The 25,532-nt window shown below is 42.4% G+C and overlaps 1 protein-coding gene across 2 annotated transcripts in view; it reads right to left on the reverse strand.

Annotated features, from left to right (window-relative positions):
• Positions 1–893: 893 nt before the first annotated feature.
• The window catches only part of Rab11fip2 (RAB11 family interacting protein 2), a 39,248-nt gene continuing 14,609 nt past the window's right edge, over positions 894–25,532 (reverse strand). Inside the window, exons 4-5 of one of the 2 annotated variants that reach the window (XM_055591619.1) lie at positions 10,729–10,774; positions 894–5,033 (exon numbers count right to left, since the gene is read on the reverse strand). In XM_055591619.1, the coding sequence (XP_055447594.1) occupies positions 4,806–5,033; positions 10,729–10,774 (274 nt within the window). In that variant the 3' untranslated portion in view covers positions 894–4,805. The remainder of the gene's footprint in view (positions 5,034–10,728; positions 10,775–25,532) is intronic. The other variant, XM_055591620.1, reaches the window with a different exon arrangement.

Consider the following 25,532-nt stretch of genomic DNA (forward strand, 5'->3'; position numbering starts at 1 on the left):
ACAGACCAGAGGAAACTCACCATGAAAGAGAGGGGCAGGCTAATGACCCTGCAAACCCAAAAGCTACTAGCGAGCAGGAAGCTAAGCCGCTCTGCAGAGAAAGCTCTTGCCTGAGTGACATCCAGGAGCACGTGTGAACCGCGCCTGAAGCGTCTATACTCCAGACTGCACAGCAACACCAGTGCCGGGCGCCCTGCCATATGGCCAGTGCCATCTCACTCTTCCTGGACTATGACTTCCTCCAGAGCCTTGTGTCCTCTTTGCCAGATTGTGAGGAATGAAGTGACACAGAAGGCGGCTCTTGCCATGGGCTTCAGCCTGATTGCCAGCACTCATGAGGCCATTTCCAACACCTTCTAAAGCTGACCCTCGGGGAGCAAGTCGCATGGCAGAGCGCATGTGTCTGCGCATGTGCTGAAGAACAGCTAACCCCTAAGTTCTCAGAAACTTTTCTGGGGCTGGGGAGATGGCTCAGGGATAAAGGGATTGCTGTGTAAGTCTAATGGCCTGAGTTTGATCCCTAGATTCCATGTAAGAGCTGGATACAGTGGTGTATGTATCTTGCATGTATGTAATCTCAGCATGCCCCTATGGAAGAGACAGGAGGGACCTACGCACATGTGCACGTTCTCTCTCTTCTCTATTTCTCCTACACACTACACACACATACACACACACACTCACACATATATGCACAGAGAGAGAGAAGGTTGCATACGTTAAGAGGAAAGACCCTCTGCTTGTACATGACTTCATTCTCTATAAGGCACATCCGTTGGCCTTACTGAACATGTGCCCAAACACAAGTGGTCTCATTAGCAAGACACAATAAAGACACCTATAGAAATGGAGAGTGGGAACAGCTTTATCTACAGTAAGAAATGGTGACTGCATTAAGTTCAAACACTTTAATCAACAATGACAAATTATCATATATAAAAATTCTGATTCATGCATCAGCTTACATAAATTATGACTGCCACATTATACAATGTTTATACACTTTTGCACCTGCAAAAATGTATATGGGTTACTAAGCTTAAGAAGGTAGGGGTAATACTCTTCAATTACAAAGAATGCTTACATCATTCAAATACCTGCTAAGAACATACATTTCTAGATCTGCAGCATTTTTTTGTACCTCACAATTCAATCTAGAAGCCTCAGAATTAAAAGGCCCAAATGTACCATTAGGTAACAGACTTTTCAATTCCATTGTAAGGGTTGACATTTTTTGACACCGAAAAGTAAATGAAACAAAACGTCAACTTTAGTTTAATGCTTGAAGAGCTTCTACACATCTTATTAAATACATCGGGAAGCCCTTCATATGCAGATTAATTAGAGAAGGTGCTACCTATTGCATATTAAATACTTCCAAGGACAGCATCTGGATTATCAAAGTTCTAAATCTGTGAAAATGGGGGCTCTCGGTGTGTGCTGACAGAGCGTCTCCAGTACCACCCTGAGCCTACAGTGCAGTCTTCCCTCTGCTGGGGAGATCACATGACTGGGCACGTTCACCCTTTACCCATGCACAGGAGGGACACACTGCAGCTCCAGGGCAGACAACAGACACATGGACAGTGAGGAGTTCTCGCCTGCTCTTCCAACCCAAGGGAAGCGCTTTTATTTTTAGGGGAAATAACGCTATCCAGGAAAACAAAAGTTGTGGTGTAACAGTTATTACAGATACTTAGAGACAGCAGGTCGCCCTTTGATTCTTCATTTTCAAGATTCTCCTTGTTAAGGATAAGCGCTCACATGGGGGTGGCAAGCGGGGTGCAGTGGGAGTGGGGAGACGGGGAATGGGGACATGGAAAAGCAGGCCTGTCACTAATGAGCTTATTTACTTAGGCTTCCACTCGTGAAACCCTTTTAAACACAAGGCAACATTTTCACAGCCGGAAAATTACAACGAGAACTTGATTTACTGCCAAAAGCAATACATGTAGTTATGTATAATCTATGATAATACTACACTCATGGGAGGGGGGCAAAACTGGAGTCGATGCAGAACACGGCAGCAGCAAGAGGCAAGGCTTCCACCACTTACCATGAGTGGGCTACGTGGTACCTATGTACAACTCTGAGCAAGGCCCTTAACTCCCAGGGGCAGGCCAGAGCAGCAGTACTGTCCAGCTGAGTTTAGAACTGGAAGAGACTGGTTGTAAAATACTGTTGTTGTTGTTTTAAGAAAGTTAAATTATGTAACAGAAGTGTGTTAGCTTAAATCAGGTTGGAGAGGAGTTGGTTCTGTGATTTAAAAAAAAAAAAATCTTGTTAGAAGTCTTTGTGAGCATGTATGTTTAGGCTAAGCTCAGAAATCAAATGCCCTTAAACATCTACTGTGCATGCGCTGTTTACAGAGGCAAACATTTATTTCCACTTCTAAGTTAATACAAAAATAAACCACTAGAATATTCTGTTACATTTGGAAAATAAATGAACTGACCTCTCAGCCTTCTTTCTACAGTGCCCAGCTCATACGTGCACTTAGATACAGCCCACATGCTATGTTCACTTGTAGACTTATTTTACTTGTAAGTTTAACATGTTAACTGATGATCAAACATTAAGTTCACAAGTGAAATTCTTACCTCTAGAATACAACATTTTCCAGAGTCTAAATGTAGATGTTTTGTTTGTCTCAGACCTTTGTGTTTTTTTAGCAACAATGCTTGTGCCTCAAAGCTCACTGCCTATGAGACTGCCAATGGGCACAGCTTCATTTCAGAGTCTGAAAAGGCAAATACCCATTCAGCCTGGCTAGTGCCTATGGGCAGATGAGTACATGTGCTCATATTCTTACGGAAGCAAAAGCTGTGCCTTATGACTTACTTTTCATAGAAGGAACCATGGCATTTGAACTATGCTTTTAAAATGAGATTTATGGAACACTTATTCCCAGGACAAAGTCACCAGACAGCTCAGGTCCACCCCAGGACATATTTGGCTGGTGCACGTTACCCTAACTGCAGCTATCTTGTCATAACCCTGAATACAAGGATTTAGGTGCTGTGAGAAGTTGTAAGGTCTCAGCAATGCCATGATGAAAATATGTAAGAATCTGGTAACATCTAAAAAATGTTCATTTTAAGTGGCACCATTAAAAAAAATTTTACCAAGACCTCACATGGGAAAACCAAATCTAAAGTTTATTTAGAATCACTTTAATTATTAAGTGGAAGGAAAATTGATTGTAAAAAGCCATTTTTCCTTCTCTACTTTAATTTAGGAAAGTGTTTAAGTTTGTATTTGGAAAAAATTTCACTTCAAAACCCATGTTTTCTAGAAAACCACAGAAACTCAGAAAATACAGATAACAAGGAATTTTGTGACTAAAAAGTATGAAAATCAGCAAAACTATAATCTCTGCATTCATTTGACTCTCAGTGAAGTCTTACTTAAGATAAGCATCAGAAAAATGCAGCTCACTACTGGGCTAGGGACATACTCAGCCACCAGTCTCTATACATGGCAGCCTTTCATCCTCAGCTCTGAAAGACAGTCTGTTCCACGGTGCTTAGATCGGAAAGGCTGAAATACCAGAAGATCTGAAATGTTCTTATCTCGTTGCTTTTCACTTTAAATTTCAGGATAATTTTGTACAAATACATAAAGGTAACCCACAGAGGAACTATCACTCCAGGGAGGCAGGCTTACCCACAGACCCCAAAGCTTGTGACTGCTCTCCTCAAGGGCGCACAGGGGCTGCCACACGCTCTGGTGCTGGCGAAGACCTGCTTTCAACACTCACTGCTGTGATGAGCCTGGGTCCAGGGCTCTACACTGAGGACATGGAAGCCAAACCCGACCCTCATCCCTAGAAGTCGCTGTTGCCTTGGGTGATCAGGGAAAGACCACAGCCCATCCCCTCGATCACTCTCAGGCAGAACTTTACTCTTTGTTGTCTTTGCTCATGATCCACAGAGAATAAACCGTATGAGCCTAGCTTCTGCTTACACTTCCCATAAACTCAAATACCAGGAGAACACTAGATGAGGAAACCCATGCTTCACTGAAAAGAATAACGAACTCTAAATTCTGCCACTCCTTGAAAAAAAAAAAAGACTTGAGATCATCAGTTCTGTTTGGGCAGGAGTTGGGGGTAAAGTTGGAAGCCAGAGCTGGATGCAGTGAATATCTTCAAAATCAGGGTTCAGACAGTCAGGACTGGATTCAAACAGCTTCTCCACAGAAGTGGGGTGGTCCTGGTGACAAGCAGTCCTGAGGGCATTCTGCAAAAGCGCATTTTCAACTATGAGACTGGTATCCTAACTGTAGAGTTAGTGTAGAGGCAACCACTTGTTTTTAAGTGCCCTAAATACACATGTGTATATGAGGTATATGCATTACTTTATATACAGAGACACACGAACATACATAGTCATGTATGAGGAACTTCTTTTTACTAGTGTTTATAACGAGCAGGGTTCCTGACACTGAGTGTGTCTATAGACTCTGAGAATCCAACACCACATCAATCCTGCTTTATGGAATCTATTCCTGAGGAATAACTCATGGGCTGTTGAATATATTTCCAGGCCTATGGCAGACGACGTCCGGCACCAGCACCCAAGTGATGCCACAGAGCCGCTCACTCATCAAGGCATGGCTCATTCTCAGTTTAAGAGTTCAGAGTATTTTACTCACTTCAAAGATTACTCTTGATACCTACAGGACTGACAGTGTTTCCCAATGATGGGGAGGAAGTGCACCTGACAGTGTGGCCTCTTCCAGTAACACCCTCACTCCCTTCCTTCCTCTCATTCCCTCATTCTCTCTCCTTCCTACTGGCTCTCCTAGCTGTTGGCAAATTTGCCAGCTTTCCTGGATGGCTCATAGGGTACTCGCAGGATGCTGGGAGTCTCTTCCATCACCCGGACAAGGAGGTTGTCAATGTAGTCCTCCAGCTCACGGATGTGGGTGTCCTTCCTCCGGAGGAGTTCTTTGTGCTTCACTAGCTCCTGCAGCACCTCTTCGTACGTCAGACTCCGGTATCCAGCCACGGCATCGAAAGGATTGTTGTCCTGGAAGGAAATGCAGACTTGCTTTAGCGGGCAGGACACGGGGACATACACATCAAGAGCTAGTCGGAATTTCACCTTCTGGTTTTGCTGAAGCTGATCAAATTTCTCTCCAGCCATAGCTAGAAGCAGGGTGCCAGTCCCAGGTAGGGAGGAGGGCAGACAGACCAAAAGCCTGATTCGAACTCTGCACCTGCAACGCCTGCTTACACTGGGAACATCTTCCTATCGCCAGAGACTGCCCGTGTCGGTGAGGACTAAAGCTCAACATGAGTGCTGCGAATGCAGCGCGGGAGCAAGGATGTGCTTCGTGCAGAGGGCCCTCGGCTCCCTCCCCAGCAACTAGACGGCATGGATACCACATGGTCTGTAATAGCAAACCACACCTCAGCCAATATAATGAAAACAGGCGAAAACTAAACATCGGTAGGATTCCAGTCAAAGGATTGCATATTCAGACACAACACCCACAGAAGTGCTACCTCTAAACTCAGATTCACACTTTCACCTGGGCTTTTTAATGATGACGGCTGTGAGAAACAGAAGTGCCAGTCTGCTGCTCGAATCTGTCGAGAAATGACGGTGCCTGGAGCTAAACCCGGGCACCGTCTACAGACACAGCTTCTGCCTTAGCTGACCAGCTGGCTGAGCTTTTGCTTTCTGACTCGTGGGTGTTTCCATTTCCCACAAACAACATCCGTTTGTGTGATGCTTCCCCTGTCATCAGGAAGGTAGGAGCTCAGCTGCAGCCATGTTAATGCTCATGGTCACGACGGCTACCCATTCTGTCATCTCACTTACTCACGATACTCAACTCGTTAGAAAAACACACATAAAAGTACGCACACAACCAAAAGGCGGTCTTCTCTTAACTCCTTTTATTCTATAACGTTGTGACGCCAAGGTTTAAAGAAAACAACTTGTGAGGGTACCTTTAATATATACAAATCCCCTGGATATCAACGCCCTGGGATTTAGATCTCCACTGTGTAAATGTCTAGATACAAAGTAGCAAATTTTAGGCCTTTAAAACATAGTTCTCTCCCTAAACCCAACAATTTAGGATGACTTGCATCACTTTGGGTCAAACACTTTATTTTGCTTGAAGAAAAAAAAAAATCAACCAGCACATTAAGAACCTGGTTTCCTTGTTCTTAAGGCAGAACTTGATTGTCCAGCAGAAGATTGCTGAGGCCTAGGGAACGCAGAAAAACTTGTTCCCATAGAAACTGCAAGTCTCTCCCATCTTCAGCATCTACTTTGACTGTGTTATTTGTCTGGAGCTTTTCCATTTAATCCAAGGCCAGCTCTTCACCATACACTCTTACTGCAAGACCCCAGGGCAGAGGCTAGAGTGACACCCGTCACTCAATGTGTCCCTTCTTCCTGCACATACAAACTTTAGCTGAGAACTTTCTCCCATACCCCAGGCCTCAGAGTTTCGGTAGTGACAGCTTGTGACAGCCTTCACCCTCTCCAGGCAGAAATGGGCAGTAGGATAAACATGGACAATTAGTAAAACAGGGCTCCAGGTCCAGTGGCCTGCCACAGGCAGGGAGGCATGACCAGAGAGCAAGTACAAGAGAAGACAGGCTCCAGTGATACCCACTGCCCCATCAAGCATGAGCAGTGCAGACTCTTCCTAGAAAATAAGAAAACACGGAAGGCGTCTGAGCAGAAGAGAGTCACATCTTAACTTTTCTGCTACAATCAGCTGTAAGCAGAAATACCTCTGAGGCACAGTTCTAGGAAACTAACATGGATAATATCATTTGGGAGAGCAGAAGCTACTTCAGAGCTACTGGAATACTGAAAACATCAATTTGGATGCTTTAAAAATCTTAACAGCCTCTAGTGCCACAATAAAAATAGGTGAAAGATTTTTTAAATCATATAATAAATTTTCATTTAAAATGGCACCATTAAAAAAAAATAATGCTTACCAAGACCTCAAACAGGAAAATCAAATCCTTTACTAGATTCTGAAGTTTATTATAAGCCTACTTTAATCGTAAGCCAATAAACACAATATTTAAGGAAAATGAGTTTGAATTCTGAAAGATATACTTCAAACTACTTTTTTTATTTTCCACTGGCACACAGGAGAAGCTGAAACTTTGAATGAAATGACTTGTGCCCCAACATTTCAAATGCTGCTCTTAAGCTCCATGTGGGTAATTCTGAAGCTAAGTGTTGGCTTCCACCTTCCCTCTTGGGTCAAGTAAGCCTATGACATCATGCGCTAGCCACTGGTTGTTTAGCATATTATACATTTACTAATTATGTTCTCATAAAATATGAATTGTGTTATGCATTCTTCCATAGTAAAGACAGGAAACATTAGAGTTTTTAATCTGTCAGAAAAAGTACAGAAATCTGTACTTTAGCACAAGTAACACTACAAAAATAAGGGAATCAGGCTGCATCACTTTCCTTATTGGAAGAGGCAGCTTTTCTAACACTTTCCAGTTCCAGAATTCTGCTATCTATTGAGTAACTTTTTTCTAAACTGCATTTTTAAAACTAATAAAGGCCAACTAATATGATTTCATTTCTCTAATAACATATTTACTAGAAAAGCTAAGAATCATAGGAGTCATGAAATTAAAAGGGCTATTACTTGTTTTGTGTTTTTTTTTAATGAACATAAGATATTAGCATCTGCTAAGACTCTAATTTTAAACAAGTTACATAATAATTGCAATGATTTTTCAAATTACAAGTGAGCAGACATTTAAAAATCATTCACACAGTTACACTTACTACTGTAACAGTCAGACATTAACGATAATGGTTAATGTAGCTAATATTTTAACATTTATCTTAAAACAACGAAGGTAAATGAAACACCAAAATTTTCCATTGTGACATAAGAAGTATAGATGCCATGACAGGAATCATCTCAGTCTCTCAGGATGGCCTAATATTTCATCATACTGCTCAACATTTTACAGCCAAAATGAACAATATACACATGTTCTTTACCTCTGTCACCCCATCCTAAGTCCTAGAAATACATTTCTATTCTTAGTAAACTTCTCCTGTCTTCTTTTCAGATGAAAGTTTTACCCAAAATTCAGCATCAGGTTTCTGAGCAAAAATATATCCTAGAGACACATGTACGATAAACTACACTCTGGGAAAAAATAATTTATACAGATCAGGCTTGCCTCCAGATATTATTCAATGTTTGAGAATCATGCACATTTTCTAATTTTAGGTATATAATTCTAAACCAGCAATCACTATACACACACAATTATAACATCAAAGGAAATAACAAAGACTAATATTAACCAATATAAACAATGTTAAAATGTTTTCTGGTTATAAAAAAATTAGTTTTCTTAAAGAGTGAAACTCTCAAGCAAATATGAAAATCGATTTTCAAAAGATATATTTACTAATATTCAGGAAAAACTGAAAACTCTGACCTGAAAACAGGTAGAGAGCAAATACAGCCTGCAATGGGACTGCCATAAATTCAGTATTTATCCCCTATGCTTCATAGGCAGCACAAATTTTAAGGACGTTTTCTTGTTTTGAAATTTAATATAAAATTTTGCTGTCTCTTTTCTTTCATAACTAACCTTTCGTTTCTACTGCACATCCGCTAAAAGTAAAATCCCTTACACAGACACAAAGATGGGGGACTGGGCAAGAGAGGAGCAGTCCTCTATGAAGTTTATAACCAGAATTTTAAATAAAAAGAGTCGTATGGAAGATTCTCAGAATTTGCTATTTTTACTTTACACACAATCTAGCCTTTTAAACCAGAAAATACATATATATATATATACATATATATTACATATATATTACAATATTTAAATTCAGACAATAGCAAATTATCAAGACTCAAAATAACTGAAAATTTAAAGAAAGGTTGCCCTGGTAACCAAATATTGGTGGGGTCCTAACTGACATCCAAGGCAAGTGGAAGAGAGAGGGAGGAGATGAAGCCTGGCGTTCTCAGATCATCTCATTATTGTATAATGAGGAACTCTGCTCTGGGAACATCATCTCAGCTACTTTCACATCTTTTGTCCTCCTCTCTTCATCTCCCTTTCAGCTCTTAATTAGGCCTTAAAGAGCTCTCACTGCCCTTTCAACTGGCTACTGCTCCTGCCTAAACACCGCGCCTCAGCAGACAGGTGTTGGCACCAGCAGAGTCGACACACAAACCTAATTACACAATACTCCATCCAGAAGGAGAGAAAATAACGTGGCGGATGGCTATTACTGGACAACTCCACGTAAATTACTTCAAACATCGTATAATCTTCAACACAAAAATTGTTCAAATACTTCTCCTGGAAACTCGACTGTAAGGATGCTTTCTCTTCTTAATTGTATCTTACAGTACATTAGCAACATCTGGTAATCCTTGACTGTCACTTAGGATAGTTAGATTCCAGAGAGAAAGAATCACACATCAAGGATTCTTTTATCACCTTTAAATCCTTGAACTAAAACAATTTTCACATTTTATTTCTTTAAAGATTTCTGAGGATGTTTTAACAGCAATAAATTATAAGATTTAGAAAAGTACATCTTCAAGCACACAGAAATTGTAATTAAGGTTACCTAATAAACAATAGCTACATATTAAATCAACTTTTGATGTTGCATTTTGTTTGAGATTAAGTAACAGCCCGGTAGAATTCATTTCGCTATCTGATCAAAGGCTGACTTCATATAGTCTGACATTGCTTCACGACGGCCATGTTTTAAAGACAAGTATTTATGAAACATCAAAACTTAAAAATCATTTACATAAAGCAGCAAAGCATTATCTAGAATCCTGTGCATCCACAGTGTCTTCTACCATTCTTTAGAAAGACAACTGCACTGAAAATGTTTATAAAATAGACCGTAATCCCACCTTGACTTCTTTTAGACAAACTATATATTAGAAATTGGGATATGCAATTGCTAGAAAAAATTTAAATACATCTGGCTCACACACATTACGGGCAGATGGTGGAAACAGCAGCCACCGGCCTCTTTCTGTTACTCAGTGAGTATGTAGTTTTCCCCCACGAACATCTGCCTGTACTTTCATGAAGTGATTTATTCTCCAGGTCAACATATTTAGAAGACTCAGATGTAACTGAACTCTGCTATACAATCCTGAACATCAGGTAACAATGAAACAAAGTTAGGCTCAGCAGTCCCTGCAAACTACACACATCCATTTAATTGACTGCTGCCAGCCCTGGGACAGATCTGGTTTGGCTGCACTCAGAAGGTAAGCACCCTGAAGTATTTGTCCTTCCAAAGCCTGTCCTGATAACCCCCGGTCTCTTACCCTGCTGCTTTTCTATTGTACACTGGCCAGATGCTTTGCTCTCTTTTAAATCCCTGTCCCAACAACAAATGTCGTGTACTTTCACGAGTGCAGTGCTAACTCTGATGTGCAGCTTTCACGTTAAAGGCATACATTACAAACATACACGTGCCTCCTAGGGAGGCGTCAGTTACAACGGCGTTAGCTTGACTAGCTCTGAGCACATCCACTACACTCACTTGTGTAGTGCAGGCAAAGTCTTAACCTCACTTTCTTTTCTCCCCCAAATACCAACTGATCAATGGTATTTCTGCAACTGAGGCATTCAGGGAGACAGGCGTGCAGGGAATACGCTAGAGAGAAGCCAGGCTCACTCTCTCGTGATCTCGTTACCCCTTGGTAACTTACCGGGATTTTCCTGAGGTCTTCACTGCTTGTTGGATTCATATGAAAACTAAGTAATAAAGCATAAAATAAAGGTTAAATATGGCACAGCCTATATGGTAATTAACAGAAAAATAGAAACATTTTAAGCCATACTACAATATGTCTGTTAAATGTCTAGCTTAGGTGAGTGAGATTCAACTCAAGATATATAAAGCAAAACAGTATTTATTCAACATCCTTAAAGCATTTGCAGGTTTAAAAGACACCTGAAATGAAAAAAACCCCTCCCATTACCAGAATCAAGGAACCATCAATCTTAAATACACAGTTTCTAAATGCCTTTAAGCGTAGTGACTTTACCAACAAGATACTTCATAAAAGTAGTTCTTATATTCTTCATTTCATATATACCTCAACCCTTCTGATATACTACTATGGAAAGCTGAGAAAATTTAGGTTTGGAAAGATATGGAATAAAAGAGATCACGTACCCTTTGTTTAAAATGTCAAGCATCCTGGAAAACCTAACTTTTAAACCTTACCCTGTCGATGAGAATGAGTCCACAGTAGCAGAAACAATTCTGTCATTAATGTGATTTCTAAGTAGCTAGCTTTCAAAATTCAGTCAGAAACAGACCAAAAAAAAAGAAAAAAAAAAAGAGTTCGTTCATTGGGAGACATCCCAGCAGAATGCCACAGCCACTTTCTCCTTTGAAACATGTCCATTAGGAAGGAGACTACAAGCACCCCTGAGAAGCTCAACTTCAAAGGCATCTGATGAGTGAAATGTTTCATCAGTGCTCTTCTCCTTTAAATTGTGCCCAGCACTTAGGGCACTTATCCTCAAAACAGATACAAAGCACAGTAATGTCCTGGGAGTCTTTTTATTCCACATACAACAATTAAAAAGACATATTTTTCCATTACCTGCATACTACATAAAAAACAGACTGCTCTGAAGACTTAGGGAATTCACTTTTAAAATCTCAACTGTGATGGGAAGTGTAGACACTGGAAATCCTGTCTGAAACATTTCCCTAATCCCAGGTACATGTCATATCCCACACTGCAAATCCTAAAATGCCCGATGCATGTAGGACCACATCAAGAAAATGTCCTCCACAGCCAGGGCACACTGCTGTGACCCCAGGCTGTGGCCCTTTCCCAGGAGAGCCCGAGGAAGCACTTTAACACTGCACTGGGCAGCGGGACGGGCAAGCAGGAAACATGCCGGGTCCCTGCAGAACGCCACTGACAGGCCTGGAGTGCTACTCTTCCCCAGCCGGCAGGCGCCACCCGAATGGCGGTCTGCGAGGTCCTACAGGAGTGCTATAGCACTAGCCGTGCCCCCAAGCCCTGACAAGCTGGGAAACTGCAAGGAGAGTCCCAGAGGCTGTCAGCAGAGTTCCCCGCACCTACAGGATTGCACTCTGGGAACCAATGCTGGTGGCTTCTGCTGGCTCCAGTTCTCAAGTCAATATGGCAGAGCGGAAGGGTCAGTGAGGCCAGGTCTCTCGCCCCGCGGCCTCATGACACATTCTCTGCACCAGCGCAGTGTCCACCGGTCTCTACTGGCAGACAGCCCACGCGTGACACACTCTACACGCAGGGGTGTCCACCCCAAGTGCTCAAGACCAGAGCAGGGCTGAGGCCTGGGGCTGTGTGCACGCGGTGGCTCGACCCCTGCCTGCTGCTTGGTGATGCTGAACACATTACTTTGACTACATCCTGGTTCCTTCACTAAAACCATGAGAGCAAAGTATCTCCCAAATAAGACTGCTGTGGGTAGAGGACATGAACGGAGTAACATGGAAAAGAACATGTCCCATGCATGATTTTGTGATCATTTGAGGTACTTAATCTGGACTCTTTGAAACTTTTTCCAAAATTAACTATTGCTTTTATGACAATTAAGAGGGCCCTTCTCCACTGCTGGTGGGAATGTAAACTGGTACAACCACTCTGGAAATCAATCTGGCGCTTTCTCAGACAACTAGGAATAGTGCTTCCTCAAGATCCAGCCATACCACTCCTAGGCATATATCCAAAAGAGGCTCAAGTACACAAAAAGGACATTTGCTCAACCATGTTTGTAGCAGCTTTATTTGTAATAGCCAGAAGCTGGAAACAACCCAGATGCCCCTCAACTGAAGAATGGATGCAGAAACTGTGGTACATCTATACAATGGAGTATTACTCAGCAATGAAAAATAAGGAAATCATGAAATTTGCAGGTAAATGGTGGGACCTGGAAAGGATCATCCTGAGTGAGTTGTCCCAAAAGCAAAAAGACACGCATGGTATATACTCACTCATATAAACATACAACATAGAATAAACCCATTAAAATCTGTACATCTAAACAAACTAAGCAAAGAGAGGACCCTAACTAAAATGTTCAACCCCCATCCTGAAAGGCAAAGAGGATGGACATCAGAAGAAAAAGAAAATAGGAAACAACCTCGGAACCCGCTACAGAGGGCCTCTGAAAGCCAGAAGAAAACAGGAAACAACCTTGAAACCTCCCACAGAGAGCCTCTGAAAGCCTCTGCAGTATAGACTGTCAAAGCAGATGCTGAGCCTGATGGCTAACTGATGGGCAGAGTGAATGGAATTTTATGTAAGAAGTGGGAAATAGTAAGAGCTGGAGGGGACGGGAACTCCACAAGGAGAGCAACAGAACAAGATAATTTGAAAACAGGGAACTTCCCAGAGACTCATACTCCAACCAAGGACTATTCGTGGAGATGACCTGGTACCCCTGCATAGGTGTAGCCCATGGCAGTTCAGTGTCTAAGTGGGTTACATAGTAATGGGAAGAGGGACTGCCTCTGACATAATCTGATTGGCCTGCTCGTTGATCACTTCCCCCTGAGGGGGGAGCAGCCTTACCAGGCCACAGAAGAGGACAATGCAGCCACTTTTGATGAGAACTGATAGACTAAGATCAGAAAGAAGAGGAGAACCTTCCCTATCAGTGGACTTGGGGAGTGGCATGCATGCTGAAAGGGGAGGGAGGGTGGGATCGGGAGGGGAGGAGGGAGGGGCTTATGGGGGGAAACAAAATGAATAAAGTGTAATTAATAAAAAATTAAAAAAAAAGAGGGCCATGTGGTACCATATTCTCTCTTCTGTAACCCCACTTTTAAAAGTGATGTTAGGCCACTATCTCAAGTGCTTCCACTGCTGACTGGCAGAACCTGGCTCAGAGATCCGTCCTAACTGGGACACCAGCCCTGCACCTACTTCTGCCGACAGATCTTTGTGAGTGCCAACTGTAAAGCCGAAGCCCCGACACGGGCACTTTGGATTAACTGGCCAACTTTGCTTCACTGTGGGATAAAGCTGCATCCACAGGATGGAGGGCAAGGCTAGCTCAAAGTTCTTAAGAGCAAGTGTGGGAACGCCATGTGTTCCCATGGAATCCATTGAAGAAGGCCCGATTCATGGGAGAATCAGGATTTGAGGCTTCATGAAAAGCAGAGAGGCTTGGTTGTCTAAAAGAGGGCTCTGTGGACAGTGGGGAGAGCACGGAGTTCTGGGCAGTGGTATCACCACAGGACTCTGGAGCACAAACTTCAGGGTAAGATGCCTCTGAAGGGTTCTAAGGCCAAACTCAGGAATCTCAGACCTTATCCATGGAGCAACAAGCATGTTTTCCAACAATGTTGGTTATCTCTCAATAAGGTGTCAACATTCCACATGTGGGGTTCTGATCTAGTCTGCTCATCCCCAAGAATAAAATGTCACGAATACATTCATTCACTGTCTGTCTCAGTGAGAAATTACTGAGCTGGGAAATAACAGAAGCATGGGCATTACATTATCAGAAGGGTTTTTAAGGCACATATTTGGAGCAAAATTTTTATCAAAATCATAAAACATTACACAGTGTTGAATACTTTTTGTTCAGGAAGCTAAAATGAAACTCAAGAACCTGAGAAGACAGTGACTACTCTTGGGCTTCTCTATCCTGCCAGGGCTGGGGAGGGCAAGGCATTCAGGCCCAGCCCCTTCTCTTTGTACCTGAGCAGGCTGTAGGTATGAGCTTGCCTGTGAGCTGAGGTTCCACTCAGCACCATGTGCCAAGGGAGGCTCCCACACTGGTCTTGTCTGAAATCCAAAGGCTGAGCCTTCCACTGTGGTCTGCTTTGTCTACACACACTGATGTGTCAAACATATGACCAGCTCAGTCATTCATGGCTGCCTTTTTTATCTGCCCTTACATGGGGAAAAAAAGAGTTAACTGAACTGGATTGAATTAGTGTGGTGCCAAATGAAATGTCTCTATTTATTGAAGTGTGGCACCAACTTGAGACATCTCTTTCTTTGCAGTGGGGTCCTCATGTCAGACAAGATATTGAATAATATAGTTTGACTGCTCAACTAAGCCGCTGACAACTTAGTGATGATGTTTTCAACCAGGTAGAAAATAAGCCTGGATACGCTCATGGTGAGGAGGGAGTCTGGAGAACTAAACACCAGCATTTAAGTTTAATATAAGAAAAACACCTGAAGGAGCCACAGGATCCTAAGTAATTTTTAAACAGATAAAAAGTATTTTAACTCATCCTTAAACATATTTTAAACGGATAAAGTCTTAACTTTAACATACTGAAGTTTTCAGGTAAACACATCAGCATATTTTTTATTTGCAAATTCATTCATAAATTCTGAAATATAAACCACCGTGATTAAAATTATTTTTCTGGAAATCATTAACTTTCCTATAATATCATTTATTAATTTATCTTAGAGTAACGAATAAAGAAATAATAGAGTAGAAACTGCTATCTGTGTTACACTAGTTACACAGGCACTATAACAAACTCATCTCTGTGAAGTGATGGACCTGGATGCTACAGTGGTGACTTGGGCTTCTGGCTGTGATCAAAATGTTTTTCTTTTTTTAGGCAAACACATTCTTTGGAGCCAGGAGATAATAAAGGGAAAGAACTTTCAGAATGTTATATTAGAGCATAAAGTACTTGTCAAGACAAAAGGACGCCTGAAGACAAAGGTCTGTTATAACCAGCAGCCGGCGGAACCTCCAGGCTGGAACCTCCCAAGCAGGAGGCCATCACTGCCCAGCTGCTCCTTCCAAGGCATTCAGAGTCTAGTCTGATTAGGGAATTTCTTACACCTCCTACTTCTCTTTCCATGCACCATCACTGATCAAATGACAAAGTCCATTTTGGCCTACAGTTTGATGCATTTTCCACTTAATATGTGAATCCAAATACTTGACAAAAACTCCAGAGATGTGGCATCTGGAGGGAGGGGCCATTTCCCCAAACACCAGTCAGTACCTTACATGTGAAGGGAGCAAGTGTAACCATAAACCATCAAAGGAGAACGGGTGACAGTAATTACTTTCCAAGGTCAGCATCCTACTGATCTTGTCCTTTAAGTGAAAGGAGAAGGCTCTAGGGACCAGTGTGGCAAGGGCAGGTGGGAGAAGGCTCTCCAAGAAGCTGATGTGTATCATTAAATCTTTTAACACGTACGAGTATGAGAGAGAAACGCTCTCTCCACAGTACTGAACTGGTATCTGCTCGTGAGTATACAATCACCAGCACTCAGAGCAAAAGGAAATGACTCTTCTACACTCCGTAACCCCCACCCCTCCACCACTGCTTTTTTGGATGAGAAACTCCTTTTACCAGGACAACTGCCTCACTTTTTCCAATGTCTTCCATTTCACCAATAGCTACTCTTTCTTTTTGAGGTTTCTTCCTTACCCTGCTCTTCCAATGTCCCCTTCATTGCCACCTTCCTGTTTTCATCCTTGTATGTGGAGTGCCAGTTATTTTGTAAGAAAGTGGCCAGACCTTTCTCTACTCCGTGATGGCCTCACTTCTCCTGAGACTTCAGCTGTCACCACATCATGGATGAATGACTGAAATCCTTTTTCTCCAACCACAACTTCTTTATTCTCTAGAATACTGGGCTTACACATGTCTGGATAAAGATTTAAATCAAGAATCCCTACTGCACTTCAAGGTGAATGTGCCCAAACTAACCACACCTTGGCCTTTTCCATCAACGGTCTTCAGGACATCCAAAGTGAAGCAGCGGTCTTTAGCAGGCATGTTCCATAAATCCGTCCTCCTGTGACTCAGCCCAGACCTTGCTGCTCACCTGTGATGTCTTTCTCACTGTGAGGCCACAATCACGCCTCTATCGCCCACCTTACTCAATCTAATCAAGACTCTGTTGGCATTGGTGGTACCTCAGGTGAAAGTCTAACCATGTGATTTGGATGTCAAAAAAAAACTCTGGCTTGGAAATTCGGCTTGAATAATGACAAATTCTTTAGCCAAGTTTTCAGTGCCACCAAATCTTGCTCAACTATCTTTGCAGCCCAATGGCCCATCACTCAGTGCCCAAGTACAAGCCCCCTAAGCTGGTCAAAATTTCATATTTTTAACTTTCAAAGAATTAACATTAGGAGAACATTAAAAGAAATGAGAGTAATACTGTTTTGTACAGCAAATTGTGGCTCAAGAGCTGTTTTCTCTGAATCTAGCCTCAATCCAGCGCTTCCCATGACTCTTTGCTGGAAGCCACTTAAAGAAATCCTAGCTCATTAACCTTTCCAGCCTTACCTCTGTCACAAAAACTATGGCACAGCAGGAGCATCAAGCATGGATGCTGACTGACTTGCTACTCAGAGCTTGGTACCAATGTGTAAGAGCTAGGATGGTTGACTAAAGAAAGCAACGGTCAGTCAACCCTATGTCTCACAACAAGATAGCACACCCCAGGGAGCAGAAGAAAAGCCTTTCCTAAGTAGCAAACGTTATTATATTCCTATCTGAAAGGACACAGCTAGATTGCTCAGTCCCTTTTAAGATGGGAAGAAATAGTCCAGCATTTACAGCTATGTTCTCATTGGTTCTGGTCAGCTTGATGAAAGCTGGAGTCCTCTGAGAAGACGGAACCTCGGGGAGACAGTGCCTCTGTCAGACTGGCCTGTTGGCAAGCCTAGGATCTGTTTTCTCCATTAAGGACTATCTTGGGAGGATGCACCCACAGTAAGTGGTGCTGCCTCTGGGCCAGTGGTCCTGGAGTGTACAGGGAAGCAGGCTGAGCAGCCACATTGAACAAGTCGGTAAGCACCATCTTTCCATGGCTTCTGCATCAGTTCTTGCCCCCAGGTTCCTATTCTGAGGTCTTTCTCAGCCCTCCCTTCACGAAGGATTATAAGCTGTAAGCCAAAATAAATCCTTCCCTCCTCAAATTGCTTTTGGTTATAGTCCCTATCACAGCAACAGAGGCGCAAACTAAGACAAACTGTCAGTAAGAACTGAAATACGTTTCAAATTAATGGACTTCCAATAAAATTAAGTAAACTGGCTGTGAGCACACAACCTGCACACTTAAGTTATCTGACCATAACACAAACGAACTGAAGAACCCTCCAGTAAATCCTAAACATGGTTACTCCCATGCTTTGTATGTCATGTCCCAGAGAGGCCACACACTAAACAGTTCTAAATGTTGTTTATTATCCTCTTCCTAAAGCTCATTTTTAAAAATTTAAGTAGCCAAAGAGATTTATTCAGTAAACACAATTCAATTATAATTATGCTTATTACATACGGAAAATAAAGCCAGAAGACAAGATGAAACTCAGTATTTTTCTTTTTTTTTTCTTTATTTCTCTCTCTCTCTCTCTCTTTCACTCTCTCTCTCCCTGTTTTTGTCTTTTAGGGAAAAAGCAAGTAACAGGACTTAGTCAAATCAGTGACAGAGCAGCACCAGGTGCCACGTGCTCTCCCCTGAGCCCAAGCACACTAACACCCGAGTGACAAAACAGAACTACTGCAGAAGCGTCTGTGGGGAGTAACAGCAATTTGCTTATTAATATTCTCACGGGTATCTTTTAGGAGATCTCAGAGGCAAGACAATTAAAACCGTGGTCAGCAACACCAAAGGTCATGCAGAGGGAGTTCAGACTTGGAGTTTGCTGTAATGAGTATTAACTGCTGCTAGAGAAAGGCCTCAGACAGAAGGATTGGTGGATATCTGCCAAAGAAAGGCATGCTTTGAGAACTTAGTCTTCAATCAAATTATTATCTAATTACTTTCTCCTGTTGAAGAAAAATAACAGGAGTCATTTTAAAGACAGTCCAACAATTCACTGACTTCCACATATAAGCCCCGTGGGTGCCAAGTCCCACTCCGCTAGAGCTAAGCCTCTCAAACGTTTTTCTCTTAAGTACCCTTAACACAGGAGAAGGATAAACCCAGTAACACGCACACAACTTCCCCGACATGTCAAGATGAACTTGAAAAGTCGGGCATTTTACTCCATAATTCCATGAGGCGTCTCTTGGCGGAGCAAGGGTCTTCTGTCACCAGGGAACTGCACTGCTCAGCCGTGAACTCTAGCAAGACCTTGGCTACCACGGCTGGTGCCACATATGCAGCGATGGCAGTGGCTCCGGGAGAGAAGGCAGCACGGGGCTGGTAATACAGAGCTCCACCTGCCTAGGAGATCAGGTGCAGCCCAGCCTCCCTCAGCTGCCTGCTCCTCTGCGGAGGCCTGAAGACAGTCTCAACCAAGGGGAGAAAGAAGCAGTCTGGCACCCTCTAAACCAGGGTAAAAAGGCCAGAGCATTCCATACCACTCTTCGCCAAGACAGTGTGTCTGTGGCTGAGACAAGCCCTACCTGAAGACTAGCTATGGCAGCCCCTGGTGTCCAGGAAGGCTTCGGGTGTTCAAGCACAGCCAGCAGGAAGGATGCTGGTCCACAAGCACTCAAGGCTCCAGCCATCTGTGCAGAACCTTCCAGAAGGGCTGTTCACAGGTGACATCTCAGAGCCCTCCCCGGGTGACGAAAGCCAGAGGCTCCTTTGCTAACTTTGTAGAAGCACAGCTGCGGGGAAAACAGGAGGGTTCTTCATGCTAAGTGGCCAGGCTGAGAACACCAGCCCTAAGGTATGCCCAGTGACCAAGTCTGTCTCCTAGGATTGTATAATTCCATGTCTGTCTGAAAAATACACAGTTCTGCATGTAAGGGCATTCTTTGGTCCTCCAGACATATGAATAATCTAATTACAAAGTGTGCATTATTCTATCCTGCTCAGCGTTTTGTCCTCTCTTTTATAAATATATGTGTGTTACAAATCTTTATTTTTATTTTATGTGCACTGGTGTTTTGCCTGCACGTATGTCTGTGTGAGGGTGCCAAATCACATGGAACTGGAGTTATGGACAATGGTGAGCTGCCAGATGGGTGCTGGGAATTGAACGCAGGTCCTCTGGATGAGCAGCCAGTGCTCTTACTGAGCCACTTCTTCAGCCTCTGCTCAGCTTTTTCTAAATGTTTCTTCATTTTGAAAACAGTTAAAACATTGGTCTCCATGAGATTAAACCCTGTGGCTATACCCATCTAAAGTTTCTTATGCTACAATAACTTTCCCACTGCTGGGTTCCTGTAAGTTTTATAGTGAAAATTACTTTATATTACACAATGTTTTGTTTGGTTTTTGTTCTCCCAGAATCTAACACTGCAGTTGAAATGTGGCCTCACTGGTACCTTGAGTTCCTGTGTCTCTTCCTACTCGGGCCCAGGTGGCCTGAGTTCACTTCACTCCTGTCCTGAAGAATCCTCACTCTCTAGAGAAGGGCTAAAACCAAACCATGACATACCAAGTTCCCAGTAAGGCAGGCCCATCCCACCACCACCACCACCACCTCTAACTTCTGACAACTGTAAACACACTGGGTCCCCGAGAGCCCTTTAAAGCCCTTTCCCTGTCTCTTTTCATATACCCATCCTCTGAGACTGTTAAATCCACCTTTCCCAGTGTTCCCAGGCTGATGAACTCTGCTCATTGAAACTTCTGCACTTTATGTTGTTTAACATATGTTGTTATGTAGCCAGTTGGCCTCAAATTCCTGGTCCTCCTGGTTCTGCCTCTCAAATACAAATGTGCCATACTAGGTCTCACCACACCTGTAGTTTTTATTTCCAATAGCACATCCCAGCTGCACCATGCATTATCAGGACAATTCCACATTCTGAATCTACCTGCCTAGAGCCAGACAGACCCTGCCTTTCAGAGCCTTCACCTCTCAGCAGCAATGGCATTCCTGTATGAAGAGAGAAAACCACTATAACCAAGTAAGAATCTTTACCATCAAGTCTAAAAACAAGCACCTTTCTTTTGGGACTCTGCCCTGTGGTACTGTCTGGTAGTCTAAAGAAGCAGGCCCAAGGGGATTTCATTTTAAGACCCTACTGATTGCTGTAAAATGACCACAATAGAAGCATATTTAACATTTAGTTTCTCATCTTATATTTTTCTGTTCAGTGAGAAATGTTTATCATTTCTGAAAAACACAACAGTGACAGAACATAAAACATACAACTACTGTTCTACTAGGCAGATGAGGAGGCCTTGTGTCCTGAAACTTGAGAGCTGGGTGTGGGGCACTAGTGCTTCTGGGCACTTACCAAGGTAGGCCTTCTCGAAAGGGGCCCTGAGCTGTCACAGGCTCTCCGTCAATATTCTTTACCCTTATTACGACAGCTGGAGCTGCCTTCTTCATAAACTCTAATGTCTCCTTCAATCACAGGGCATGTCCTTGGAGCCCCCCATCTAATCTGGGCAGGAAAATTGCTAAGTGCTCTGCAGGTGCTGCACAGTGAGATCACAGGCACAGCCCTCAGCACTCTGTGGACCATGGTAAGCTCATCCCCACCAGGTTATCCCTTGACAGTGAAAGGCTAACACACAATGCCCAACAGCTTTTCCCAAAGATGTAAAACCAAACCTGAATCATAATTCTGAACTTGTATCTACCCCATAGTGCCTTCAAAATATTCTACTTTCATAGCACATTGTGAAATGCTCCACTGAAGAGTCAAATATAACCTTGAGTCAAAACATAAATCATGTTCACCGTGATTTTTATTTTTCCTAGCTTTAGACAATTCATTTCTTTGAAGATGAAAACTGATATGAAAAACTACGTTCATATGTCTCTGATAAACGAAATACACAACTGGCTAGATAGCCTCTTCCTGTACCAGGCTCCCTAACAAAGTACTCATGATACCCAACATTGAGCTGCTGCAGGATGCCTATTAACGGGGCCACTGGAAGCCTACAGCATCAAAACATACTTCCTCAGGAACCCACCAGGCAGAGAATGACAGACAAGGAATACAGCTCCCTAACTCTAGCTTAAAAAGAAATGGCGAGATTGCTCAATTTTTAATAAACTAATAATTTAATAGCATAAAACCATGATTTCCTTTGAAACCTACCAAATAACCTTTTCTGCCATTTGCTTTACTTGTTCCGTTGGCTTTGAGACAGGGTCTCATTCGGCAGCACAGGCTGACCTTGAACTCTTGAGTGCTGGAATAACAGGTGCCTTTCACCACACGTGGCTCTCTAACCACTTTCTATATGATCTTTATTACTGTTTGCTAAAATGGAGGTGTCTATGAACTCATTTTCAAATTTATAAAATCCATGTTCAGTGGTCAAGATCAAGGCCAGAGATGTCTGCCTTGAGGAAACCTTTTCCTAGGCTTCAGTACACGGCATTGTTCCTTTCTCTACCTTTCCATGGCAAATGTCCTATACTTCTAAAGGGCATACGCTATTCTGTGTTGATAACAGGTCATTTCCTTCACATCCTTCCCACTGTTGGGGAAACTAGGACCTTGGCACTCTACTCCTAGCCTTACTGAAGCTTGTTCAAGCAACAGCTATTTAAATGATATTAGTTTCTTCAGCAGAACAATTTCCAAATGTAAAGCAAGTACATAAAAATGTCACTCAATACATAATAAACACTTAGCTATTTATTAATAATTATATAATAACATTATATAAATATACTTCAAAGAAAAACAATCCATCATTAAAACAGTAGGTTCAAGGACACCTGTGTCAAATGTTTAGATCCTAAATTTTTCTAGAAATGGATTAAATGAATACAGTAACAGTTTCTGATTTATTTTATATGTCACCATTGGATATTTAGACAATCTGGCTACAGTACTTCCTACCACAAATACATAATACATACACTGCCTGCATTTCAAAATGTAAAGCTTTACCATCAATAAAGCACCAGCTGATGGGGTCACACAGCCCAGCTGGAAATGTTCTAGGTACAAAAGCCAGAGGCCTGGTAAGGAGGTATGCACAACGAAATGAGGCCTACAAATGTGAGAAGCATGGCTATGTCCACAATGACAACCTTGTGGGAGTTTAAGAAGAGCAAGATTTGGAAAAGCCAGAACCACATTTCTATGTATATAGTCATTATAACAATAAGATGAAAACACATAAAATGCACAAAAATTTAAAGTTACTCAAATTTGCATTCTTATGTTCAAAGAAGCCAAAGATTATTTAAGTGTTGGAAAATAAACTTGCAAGAACTGTTAATGTTTTCATACTAGCTAGCTAGTTTTAATTCAAAACACACAGTTCTTATTCTTGAAAAAACAAAACAAAACAAAACTTAAAATAGACAAGGAAATACCACCTCATGATAAAAAAAAAAAAAATCCCTCAAACCTCCTCATCAAGACTAACAGCCAGTGTCTGAGTCAGCCTAACCCTATTCTACAAAACACAGTTTAGAAAGCTGCATCTTGTCAAATTTAAGACCCATCATGGGGAGACTGTTCAGGTGGTAAAACCCTTGTCGTGCAGGCATGAGGACCTCGGTTCTGATGCCCAGCTCACCTATAAAAGATGAACACAATCTAAGATGTGCTCCTGTGGCTTCAGCACTCGGGAGGCAGAGACACATACCTGGGGCTTGACAGCAAGCCAGTCTAGCCAAACTCACAAACTGAACCAGGCCCTATGTTCAGTGAGAGAGCCTGTCTCAAAAGGCAAGGTGAAGAGAGATTGAAGAAGACACCCAGTGATGACCTTTGGTACACACACAGACATAAACAAATACATACCACACACACACACACACACACACACACACACACACACACACACGAGACACATCATTAGACTGGTTCCTTTTCTCTTTTTTCCAATCCTTTGTCACAGTCTCACTCAAAGGCTGAAGAACGCACACAAGTGTTTCTCAAGAAGCACTCCCTTCTCCCCACCCCTACCACCAAAGCATCGAAACAATCACAGTCTTCCTAACTAGTTATCCCCAGCCTGCATCACCCATTCCCCATCATCCCCCACAGGCACTTATGTTACCTCTGGACCAAGACATTTATTCCATCATGTCTCCACACACCTTAAAGTGCTCTGGAAGCCTAAGCACATTCAACTTACACAGAGAGACAGCAGCAAGCCACACAGCAGCAAGAGCTGGGAGCTATGATTCACATCTCAGCCACTGACAAGGCAGAGAAAGTAAAATAAGAATGGGAATGGGGTGAGGCCTTAGGCCTTCATCTTCCCCTTCCCTTTCCCTTGCCTGTTACATACTTTCTCCACTAAGGCCTCACCACCCAAACGTCCCAAAACAATGTCCCCAAGTGAAGAGCAAGTATTCAAGTATCTTAGCAGATGGGAAGCAATCTCATTTAAAACACTGCACTCTCTCACATGGAAAAGAAATAGTGAAAACACCATCTGATTCCAGAGCTGAAATTCAGAAGCATGTTAATGGCATGGAGGAGCCACACTGAGATAGATCACACAGCGTCAGAGACTCACTGCATTTTAACCTTTGCAGGGACATCCAAACTTCTGATGCTGAGACACGGTGTCATCTAAGACCATGCTTAAGAACCACATAGTTAAAAACAACTCAAGAGCTTTTCCTGGTTTTGTGTCAGGCCACACTCACTGCTGTCCTCAGCCTATGTGGCCTGTGGCAACTAGCTGAACACACCTACCAGAACACAACATGTTTGTAAGAAAATGCTTGCCTGGGAGTTTTCTGAATCAAAACTACAGACAGCAATATCAAAGTTACAGCAGAAAGAACCAGACCAAGTATTTGCAACTGGGAACGTTAACTCTCAAATGTGAAGGTGACAGAGACCTGAAAAAAGGAACCCAGGCTAGAATGTGTCTAAGGCAGTATGCTCTAACGGTGGCCAAAAGCCTGACCATTTTAACATCAACAGAGGAGCAAGATAATGTAGAATCAGCGATTTTAGAAAAGAGGCCACAAGTGAAAAACACACTCAACCAATGGCATTTTAAACAACTAAGGAACACACAATTTCTGCCCTTCTAGATTTTCCTCTACCTATACATTCAGTACCCACCAACAGCAAAGACCATCCACCTACATCTAGCAAGCTCTTCTGCTCCTTGGTTTTACAAAGAAATTATTCTCTCAGATATTACTTTAAACCAAAAGGCTTATATATTGATGTATAGAAATCAGCATGCTGGCATCAGTGGAATATAAACTTAACGCTTTCCTGTTGGAATGCTCCAAAGGACTCACAGGCTCTGTGTTGCGTTTGGTCACATCGTAGCGACCTGCTCTCTTTAACTATGGGACTCACCACATGTTAGCCTGTGTCCAGTGCCTAAGCGCTCGTTAATTACCTAAACTATATCTCCATAGGTCTTGTTAATTACCCGTCTCCTGTCTCAGAGGACCTTGTTAATAACTTGTACAGTCTCTCTAAAGAGGTCCTAACAACACATTAAAATTAAAGATGCTTTTCTTTTAGCACCTGTCAAGTGCTGTAAATTGAGAAATTTTCACATCAGTTTATTAGCTTACAGTAGTTTTGTGGCATGTTTTCTTCCTTTTCTCTCACACATAATCTCTCTGTATCTTAATCTCATTTTACAAAAAGAAGAAGACGTACTAGTAGTAGTAGAAGGAAAAACTTCCAAAG

This window comes from Psammomys obesus, unplaced genomic scaffold, assembly GCF_907164565.1.
Source record: "Psammomys obesus unplaced genomic scaffold, mPsaObe1.curated_primary_1811, whole genome shotgun sequence".
Lineage (NCBI taxonomy): Eukaryota > Metazoa > Chordata > Mammalia > Rodentia > Muridae > Psammomys > Psammomys obesus.